Source organism: Haliotis rubra, unplaced genomic scaffold (genome assembly GCF_003918875.1).
Source record: "Haliotis rubra isolate DU_JTF1 unplaced genomic scaffold, ASM391887v1 Scf338, whole genome shotgun sequence".
Lineage (NCBI taxonomy): Eukaryota > Metazoa > Mollusca > Gastropoda > Lepetellida > Haliotidae > Haliotis > Haliotis rubra.
The window spans coordinates 733,453-744,427 of NW_025767011.1; the positions used below are offsets into that span (position 1 = coordinate 733,453).

Below are 10,975 nucleotides of genomic sequence, written 5' to 3' on the forward strand. Positions count from 1 at the left end.
CGCCGGAACATCGTTCATTCACGACTGACGTGTGTCTAGTGACGGGTGACGGTGTAGTGTTGAAACACACTTTGACGAAAACCTGTCAATTTTTGGGAAAGTCAACGGTTAAAAGTTGGGAAATCTAAAAGTTAACCATCCCACGAATACATCTAGAAAACGTTTTCTGTCAAGAAACTCAACAAGTCTGAAGATAAAACAACATTTTGTTCTGTGGAAGGCGTGTTACAGCAGTTCCAAGAAGGATAACTCTAGTCGGAATCCGAGTCAATGGGAATAATACGCTTATTTGGAGCAGATGGTCGACTGACAGAGGAGTCATTCGAGATGTTGAAGTGGAAAACACCATCGTAAATTGGACCTGAGAATAGTGCATGTACAGAATGAAGATTTACGGCATGCGACAAAGACTGTGACGTCATGGTTGCAGTCTGAGGCTGAGGATGAGTGGGCAGAGTGGTGGAGTTACAAGGGTTTGACAACAATTTGTTGAATTTGTCAATGAATTTGGATCATGAAAAGTAGTTCCGTCAACCAATCATATTTCTTCTCTGCTTAGCTGACCAATCAACGTTGAGAATCACTGAAAAGCACATGTGCGATTCTCACAAAAATAATCACCTGCGTATCCTAGCCCGTATGGGTAATAAATACAAATGTTTGGCACATACCAGTGTACATGGGTACTGAGGCAAGTCTGGCAGTCGGATCACCCTCATTGTGGGAGACTCCATACTCTGAGGTATCTGTAATGGCTCTGCTTGGAGCTTCTTGAGAATATACTCATGTGCCTCTGTGGCGAGACTGGATGCGTAGCCGATGATCTTATCCTGAAACAGATTCACGACATGAACATGACTAGGTAATTTTTCCAATTGTGTCTGTAAGCATGTAACACCCTTACCTGTTGGTAATAATATGTTTTGAAAATTCAACACATTTTACATACATACAATCCATCACAATCAAAAATAAAAAAGCAATATACACATTTCCGTCTATATTTTTATGACCTTCTATATCTTTAGCATAAATGTTCTATCATCTGCTATATCTCCATGCTTCTTTATTCCATCACAAGGGATAAATATTTTAGTGCAAAAACAGTTAAGGATCTTTTTAGCAGTATTAATTATCATTGAATTATTGAATTTTTAAAAGAAATTGAACTAACTGATAAATATTGATGGCTATGTTTTGTATATAGATATATATTTTATCACTGGTAGTTAAATTAGCACCTTAGATTGTTAGTGGCAGTATCCTCAAGGGAGGTTGAAGTACCGTAAAATTATTGTCCTCCTGAGAGGATACGTAAGTCCCAAAACATTCGAAGAAAAATTTAATCTTCCACCTTTTTACTTGTAGTATTATTATTGTCATTTTAATTGTGGCTAAATTTGCCTACAATCGCCAGCAGCTGAGAGGATGGTGTAAATCCAGCTAGGGTCCATGCAGGTAGCAAAGGCATTGTAAGTCCCCTTGGTCCATAGTATGGTGATCTACCTTCAGTTGTTGGCGATCAATAGCCAATTTTTACATTGTATTCTACTTTTAAAAAATACATGCTTAGCTAGTTTTAACTCTTTTTTGTCATACTCTAGTTAGTTTACAGTCCGTCGATGACTGGTTATTTAACTACTTGTATTTATTGTGTATGTACAACATTTCTCGTCACTATATGGCTGAAATATTGCCGAGGTGACGTTAAATTTTAACTCACTCACTCACTCTCCATGCTTCTCATTGTATTAAACCCTGGCCATTCCCGTGGTTCTCCCGATCCCAGATTACCTCTCCTTGACTTAACCAACCAGTTTGATGCTTCTCAACTCCAACTAACCAGAATGCTAAACACCAGGAAAGATGTTGGGTTGGCGACCTCAACAACATGGTGGCCTGTCCCATTCCATACGATAAGGTTTGCGACAAATACAATCTATAATATTTCCTGAAACGCTAAAAAATCCTAAAATTATTTTTCGTTCACCCAATTCTCTTCGGCTGGTAAAAACATTGATGTAACTTAAGGGCGGGTAATTTTAGATCGCAAGAATTACGGTGATGTATTCGAGTGGTTTGGTTAGCCGAAAAGCGAGCAAATGAGTTATACACTGCCAGGATGTCGTTCTGGAAACAAAACCAAAATATATTCAGCCACCGAGCTGCTGTTAGTTACCATTCCTCCAATCCGCTGGTAGAATTCAAATGCATATTTGGCAGTGGTGAATGGGGTCTGGTCTCTAGTAGCCACTTGGAAGAACTGTTTGTCCAGGGACAGTCCGTGGCACCAGCATGTCACCAGCGGGCGAACCCAGGTATGATGTTCCCGCTTCACGTATAACATTCCACAGCCCCTGGGAGTGAACAGCCATTTGTGGAAACTGCCTGTATAAGAAATAAACAGTAAAGCACCAAAAAGTGCAGAATTCAGCACCCGTGAAGATCCGGGTTAGAATTGGTCTTCATGATTGTCGTAAGAGGCGACCAATGGGATCGGGTGGTCACGCTCGCTGACTTGGTTGACACATGTCATTTATTACAGATCGATAATCAGGCTGTTGATCACTGGATTGTGTGGTCCAGACTCGATTATTTACAGACTGCCGCCATATAGCTGGAATATTGCTGAGTGCGACGTTAAACAACAACCCAACAAATACAGAATCCAGCTGACCGAGTTATTTCTCTAACTTCTAAGTTCAGTCAAGTGTTCTCGTCACGATATGGTTGAAATATTGCCGATGTGACGTTTAATAATAACTCACTCACTCACTCACTTCTAAGTACGACCACATTATTCCTGCTTTGGAATCTCAACACTGGTTTCCTGCTAAAGTATATAGTTCTCTCTATGATGTTTAAATGGCTTAACATTCTTGCTCCAGCCTCAACATCTCTCCTCACAGAATCCAACTACAACTCTCTGTTCTCAGGATCAACATCTACTTTCAGTTCCACCTGCTCGTTTCCGTCTTTTGGAGGAGCTTCTATCATGTCGCCCCACATCAATGAAACCCTCTGTTACAACCTATTAAACTATCTACATCTCTGGATTGTTCTTAAAGGAATCGACTGACTGACTGAGTTTGGCGTAAAACCAATCTCAGTCAGTCAGTCGATTCCTTTAAGAACAATCCAAAGACACAGCTTTTCACGGCTGCCTTCAAATGATTTTATAGATTTTATATTTTAATGTCTGTAGTTTACTTGCGCCATGAGCATGCCAGTGGACACTGGTACAAAATAAACATCCAATGTTATCATTTGATTATTAAAAACTGGGAACCTTATACAGAACATGTTAACAACAGCATTACTTCCGGATTTTGGAGAAGTGGTTTGGGTGAAGGTAGGGCTTATAGGGTTAGGGATTAAGTTAGTTGTTCTTTGTTCATTATGTTACATTTACAAACATAGACGGGCATCGAGTCAGTCTGATAGTGAATGCGGTCGCCCTTCATGCCGAAGGACTCGATTCTCGATTCTCACGTGGGTACAATGTGAGAATATAATTCATAGGTAATACTGCTGGAATATTATCATAGGCGGCGTAAAACCATACTTATCATGTACACCAAATTCTCTATGATTTAAGCAACACATTGCACAGCTGCAAAACTGATGACAACTGTCTCATTTGCCCGCTCGAAATATTATCCATTTACAAAAATGCTTAAAGTTCTTTTAATTTGTGTTACAATTTGTTTTTGAATCGGAAACAAAAACAATCCGTGAAAACCTGTCCGTATAAATTCTTTATCCTTGGGTATGAGATCCAAATTACCCGTAAAGACATCGGCGCCGAGTTCGGTGAGATTGACTGGAAGTGTACCAACAGCATGTGCACCGTCTACGACGGCCATAACTCCATACCTGTGACACAGATCGACGAGGCGCTTCAACGGCATCACTACAGCTGATGGACTGGTGATGGCATCTGACATACAATTACAGGTTAAGGTCAATACAAACATAAGACAATATTTACGTTATCCAGCAAAATCATTATCTTGGCCATTCATCCGAAGATGCTAAGATGCCGAGAAGATACTAAGATCCTAAAATACCCATGATGCTGAGCAAGTTCCTATTTCATGAGGAGTCGTAGAGCTAAGACTGTCATAAGTGTTCGTTAAAATGTGAGAATCACAGCTCTACCATCAGTTCGTGAAACGGAGCCCTAGCCTTTCTTTGGGTTTATGTGTCTGGTAGAATCGAAATGTGTTGATCATTATTAAGCTAGTGAATGGAACGTTTCGCAGCACTCCGATATCTCAGGTGGTTGCAGTTAGCGTAGCGGTTCGGCCAAACTATACTGATATACAAAAGAAAGTACGCACCTGTTGTTTTGAGACTATTTATACAACGTAAATAGTTTGCTAGCAATGTTCCAATTGGGTACGATATCTATGGTGTTATTGCAACACGTAGACAATGTTTGCGACTTGTGAGTCGCAATCAAAACACTTTTCTAAATAGTACGCTGTTTTCAGGAAAACATTTTACCAACCCATCAGGTGTGTACTTTCTTTTGTATGTCTGTTTAGTTTGGTGGACGGCTAACTGTCCACAGTGTCGGTATACAATGACACACAGAGACAGCATGGCTTTACATTATGAGGGCGATGTTTGACGACTCCAGGCGAATCCGATACAACATTGTTCAGAGACAAAAGTACGTCGCCATGGCGGCTGTGGAACATGTGCTTTTGAAGCAGATATTACTAGGTTTGGTCATGGAAACACACTCATATTATACTGGGGACCGATATTTGTTATGGGTATACTGTTTGGTTAGTTGGTTGGTGTTTTACGCCGCACTCAGCAATATTCCAGCTACATGGGACCAGACAATCAACAGCGTAAGAGTCGATCTTCACAAATTGGAATACGATGTCAATCAAGTCAACGAGTCTGACCACGCGATCCCGGTAGTCGCCTCTTACGAGAAACATGGGTTACTGAAGATCGATTCTAACCCGGATCTTCACGGGTTCAGGTACTGGTACATGGTTCACGTATGTTTCCATATTACTTTCAAACAATATGTGTTGCAAAAGCGTTAATGAGTTCCGGAATATTGGTTACACACATGTTTTAGAAACTGTTGTTATCATTTAATTGAATAAAAGACAAAATTAGTCACAAATGATGTTTCCCTTGGGTTGCTGAAGATCAATTCTACCCGGATCTGAACAGTTTATGGCTATGCTGAACAATACTCACCTATGATTGCAATTTTGGTGTTGGGGTTGGATTTGAAGAAGTCTTCATATTTCTCACAAATCTCATCCTCACTCGATATCGGAAATTGGATCTCCATCTCAAAGAATTGAACTCCTGGGAATCAGAGGAATATAGTCAGTGGTTATGAGACAAACGTAAACCTGTATGTTTGTGGAACTTCTCCATGTCACTAAGTACTACAACATCTACTTTCTAGCATTACGCCTATGGAGAACACTTTCTGGAGTCATTATGTTGTCAATGTTTTCACATAGTATTGTCGGTATTATGCCTCACAAGTTGCGAAATTTCTTCTCATAATTTGGACTTTCTGTGACATTCCCTGATTCCCTGCTATCCCCAAACATATACACACATGTATACACACACACACCACGACACAAACGCACACACACACACACCACGACACAAACGCACTCACACACTCACAATCCAACACACATATACACAAACCAACTCACACACTCACAAACCAACTCACACACTTACAATTCAACACACATACACACAAACCAACCCATACACACACAAACCAACACACATACATACACATCAACACATTCACACAAACAGATACATGCACACCACCACACACACACAAACCACCACACATGCATGCACACCAACAAACACACATACATACACACCAACACATTCACATCAACACATTCACACAAACCAACAGAAACAAACACACCAACACACACACACACACACACACACAAACCAACACATATACATGCACATCAATACATTCACACAAACTAACACATACATGCACACCAACAAACACACACCAACACACACACAGACCAACATACATACATACATACATACATACATACATACATACATACATACATACATACATACATACATACATACATACATACATACATACATACATACATACATACATACATACACATTCCCACATTCACACACACTAACACATCCATGCACATCAACACATTCATGCAAACCAACACACATACCAACCCATACATACACACAAACCAACACAAATGCATGCGCATCAACCCATTCACACAAACAGATACATGCACACCAACATACACACACACAAACCAACACACATACATGCACACCAACAAACACACATACATACACACCACACATTCAGGCAGACAGACAGACAGACAAGTTTATTCAGTAAAAGGCCACAGGCCCATCATACAGTCATTTGCATATGATATAGATAGTTTAGTGCACATGCTGTGTAAGAGGAACATTTCTAATGCGCTGAAGTACATGATACAGAAAAATACTGACATCTCATGATGTTAATAAAATTGGCATTTACATCAAAATCAGTAAAATATTTCTGAATATATCTTAACCTTAAATCAGAAAAACGTACACACTTAAGGAGTACATGGAATTCATCTTCAATCACATTTTTGTCGTCCAATTTACAAAATAGACATAATCTCTCATTGTAATTAACTTTATTGTATCTTCCAGTTTCAACAGCTAAATTGAAATTACCACATTTAAATTTAGAGAGTGCAGATCTGAGATGTAAAGGAATATCAGAATTTAAATACCTTTCCACATTTAAAAATGTCTTAAATTGGGAGTAATAAAAACACTTATTAGAATTTTGAATTGAAGTGGACCAACATTGTTTAAGATTATCCGAAAGTCTCTGCTTAAACAAGGATATGAAATAATCAACATTGCCAACATCCTGACTGATCCATGCATAGCCAAAACCATACTTAAATAAAATATTTTTGACACAAGTTGCCCAAGTAGTGCGGCCAACATCATCTTAGGACTTGAGCATAATATAACAATGTTTTGGCAGTCTATCATAAGGCATATACAATAGGTGACACCAGTATTTAATTATTTTAGTCATATAAGTAATTTATAGAGGAAGTCTGCCACATTCACCAAGAGCCATGTTATTACAGGTAGATTTTTACGAACTTCCAAGAAATATTTACAAAATTGTACCTGAACAGACTCAATGATGCTACAATAGTTAGTACCCCAAACCACACATTCACATCAAAACATTCACACAAACCAACAGAAACATACACACCAACACATACAAAACGAACACATGCATGCATACCAACACACACACACGAACCAACGCACATGCATACAAATCAACACATTCACACAAACTAACACATGCATGCACGCCAACACAGACACACCAACCAAAACACATACACACAGAGCAACACATACATGCATACACATTCGCACATTCACTCAAACTAACACATCCATGCACACCAACGTATTCATGCAAACCAACACACATACATACACATACACACAAACTAACACATGCATGCACGCTATCACAGACACACCAACACACACACAAACTAATAAATACATGCACACCAACACAAAAACACAAACCAACACCAGTGTATGAAATAGGACCATTCGATACACCCTTCCCTTTACCCCCAGATTCCTCCACGTGTAGTTTTAAAAATCCTGTTACAATTTTGAAAAAGAAAAACGTATATTTATTGACATGGCTTACTCAGTTATTCATGTTTTCTTCACATATGTACATTTGCATTCCTAAAATAATTGCTCACGTCACACGATAAAGATGCAATGCCAACCAGCACCATGTCAGTATCACATGTATCTTTCACACTTCAAAATATTCTCGCTTTGTCTGGTTGTCCTATTTTAGCTCTGTATTGCGAAAGAGAGATGCCCATGGTGGGAGCTGAGAAGATTTGTTTGTTGTTTAGCCAATTTATCAAATACACTTTCAAAAAAATTTATATCAGCTTCATATGGATTACTGCATAAGCAGGTTGTGGATCCGCGTTCCAATACCTTCAAGCTCATTATGATTATTATTTTAATTTTCCGCCGCCTCACCCTTAAAGAGATCCGCTGTGGCCTGACAGGTGTAGGCCACAGGCCTAAATGTCAGAGTTGTGTACATCAGAATATCTCCAGGCTTGTAAGGGCAACACTTCAGCACTGTGTTTATACCTGTGATTAAATTTATCATGTTGTCATGAAGCATTGAATTTGCATTTACAAAATTTCACTAATGTCAAAATGTGCCTTTATTTTGGAAATAATTTCTGCATGATTCCTGAGTTGCAGGTGACCTACGTTTAAAAGGTTAACAGCCACTTTACTGTATCATTCCACCGGGTACCCATTAACTGCATGGTGAACAAAGTGGACATTTAGACAAATGTCTTTTGTCTAAGCAGAAAAACATGGGATATATGCATTGAAGAGTGCGGAAGGATCGGTGCCTTGAATTACTAAAAACCATGCTGGCGAACCTGTCTCTATCCCAAAGCCTCACTACCGGGTACCCAGAGTAAACAAAGGCATGTTAGGGTAAACGTAGTCTGCCCAATAAGACACAACATGGGCTACCAATCTAAGAACCTCCCAAACCGCCCACCCCTGCGGTCAACATTGATAAAGGCCAAAGTGAAACGATGATGATGATATCGAACCACGGTGAGGAATTATCTTTAGTGAGTGAGTGAGTTATTATTTAACGTCACATCGGCAATATTTCAGCCATATCGTGACGAGAACATATGTGACATGGAAATATCTTTAGTGAAACAAATATGGTGCTGACAAACCCTGAATCCTGGACTCGAACCCGACCTGTACGAGAATCTAACTTTATATAACATATTGTATACTTCAGGAACAGGAATCCCTGAACCAACCACTATCTGCCTGATACATATACCTTTTTTCAGTTGATGTACAGGGCACCGGCCCATTACAACACAGATAAGCACATAAACTGACCGGCAAAAGAAAGAATACCAAAGGTTACCATTTCTCAAATTTTAAAGAAATATTTTTGAAGTCAAAATATACACTGAAACATGTCGCCCCAACGTGGTAATTTGATACCTGCAGTGAAATTCACTTGCGCATGTCTGACGCCACGTGTTTCTGTAGTATGCGTGTGATATTTATCTCAGGTTGAGTACAGATGTTGCTAACACCACTGTATTATGTTTTGTGTGTCTAGGTAGTCTGGGTTAATGGTAATGACCTCTTGAAAACCATGTATACTTTCTTTTGCCGGTCAGTTTATATTAGTTTCTTTGTTCATGCGTGAATATAGTTAATGCTTCTCGTACATGCATCAATTTCGAAGTAGGTACAGACTTTTAAATGTGAAGGCATGCAAATGACATATATACATAGCTACATTTTGCTTTGTATCAATGTTGTAACTGGACATTATAAGTGCAAATTGTTGCCTTGACAGATGTTGTATACATTTTTGGCTATGTATTTCTGCCTGAAACATGTCTCCAAAGTGTTATTGAATAAGGGCGACAAAAGCTGATTACAATGTCAGACCGGTAGAATCATTACAACTGCTACCTGTGGTCGTATTCTCCACAAACACCAGATCCTCCTGCTCACAATGCATGAAGTCTGCTGCTGCCTCCTGTGATTCCTGCCAGTACGTGTAAGCATTCCTCCTGTACCAGTCATCGGGGTGTCTCTCCATCTCATCCAGGAATCTGAAGTCACCAATAGATATGAAGTTTGCTGTCTTAGGCGTCTGAGTCCATGATGGAAAGTAAATCTTTTTCAACACTGATCATATTTTCAGTTATGTTAAGAAACAAAATTGATCGAATAACTTGGTGTTAGGTCGCACACACAGCCTTCCACAAAAGTAATCCGCTAGAAATTTACCTTCGTTGCACTTGTTGGACACACTTTGGAACAGCACCAAATGATCCATGGTTGAGAAATATCTCGCTTTTCTGGAGGGAAAACTCTTTTCTAATCTTTGCCCCGTACTCTACAGATTCATTTAGACCTTCCAGTTCCATGCTGTGGAGATAAACATGGATATTGTGAGTCACATCGTTGTTTCATACCGATGAGATAAGAACTGATTGGTTTGGTTGTGAGTTGACCTTCCAGCTTCATACTGTGGAGATAAACATGGATATCATTGTGAGTTGACCTTCCAGTTTCATGCTGTGCAGATAAACATGGATATCATTAGGCAATGAGTTGACCTTCCAGTTTCATTCTGTGGAAATAAACATAGATATCATTAGGTTGTGAGTTGACTTTCCAGTTCTAGATCCTCTACTTTCTCTTCCTACAAGATCGAAAAAGTCTCAATAGCTTGTTTTCGTGCAGCAGTGAGGGGAGACGCGCTTGAAAATCAGACGCCATTTTTGTCACCTTGTCGTCGAGTCTCTTAAATCTATTGTTTAGATCCGAGGAGTTAGATTTTACGTCTTTAAACGTAGCCATCAGCTCGTTGCTTTTACTTTCAGTTCCCGATGTCCGATAATACACAGATATCTTCCTGGTCGTGACATGAATATGAGCAGCAGGTCATGTTAATATTTTAATATGAATGAATGAATATAATACACAGATATCGTCCTGGTCGTGACATGAATATGAGCAGCAGGTCATGTTAAGTTTTTAATATGAATAAATGAATATAATACACAGATATCGTCCTGGTCGTGACATGAATATGAGCAGCAGGTCATGTTAAATTTTTAATGTTATTTTTTTGTCTTTTAAACAAGCCTCTATCCCAATTTGAGGAGATTGCCCACAGCGTCAAGGAATTGCATTGGTGTTTTCAGCCCAAGATTGAGCTGCTCCTTGAGGCGACACAAACGATGCTCCATGGGTAAGTTCATTATGCCAGACAGGTAAATGCCGTGTGTTG

The 10,975-nt window shown here is 39.4% G+C and overlaps 1 protein-coding gene across 1 annotated transcript; it reads right to left on the minus strand.

Annotated features, from left to right (window-relative positions):
• Positions 1 to 251: 251 nt before the first annotated feature.
• On the minus strand, positions 252 to 10,106 carry LOC124284491 (hercynylcysteine sulfoxide lyase-like). Its single transcript, XM_046720564.1, has 8 exons — positions 9,967 to 10,106; positions 9,646 to 9,788; positions 8,143 to 8,259; positions 5,230 to 5,343; positions 3,788 to 3,940; positions 2,180 to 2,388; positions 680 to 830; positions 252 to 361 (listed from the first exon to the last, which is right to left on the minus strand). Exons 1-8 carry the CDS (start codon positions 10,104 to 10,106, stop codon positions 252 to 254), a joined length of 1,137 nt encoding a protein of 378 aa, XP_046576520.1.
• Positions 10,107 to 10,975: the final 869 nt, after the last annotated feature.

Bases quoted from the DNA above. Each gene is read 5' to 3' on its own strand.
- LOC124284491 (XM_046720564.1), bottom strand. From the start codon at position 10,106: ATGGAACTGGAAGGTCTAAATGAATCTGTAGAGTACGGGGCAAAGATT. The intron at 5,344-8,142 runs GTGAGGCGGCGG...TCTGATTCCCAG, and splicing joins CACAGCGGATCTCTTTAAGG to GAGTTCAATTCTTTGAGATG. The intron at 3,941-5,229 runs GTGAGTATTGTT...ATTGTATGTCAG, and splicing joins CACCAAAATTGCAATCATAG to ATGCCATCACCAGTCCATCA.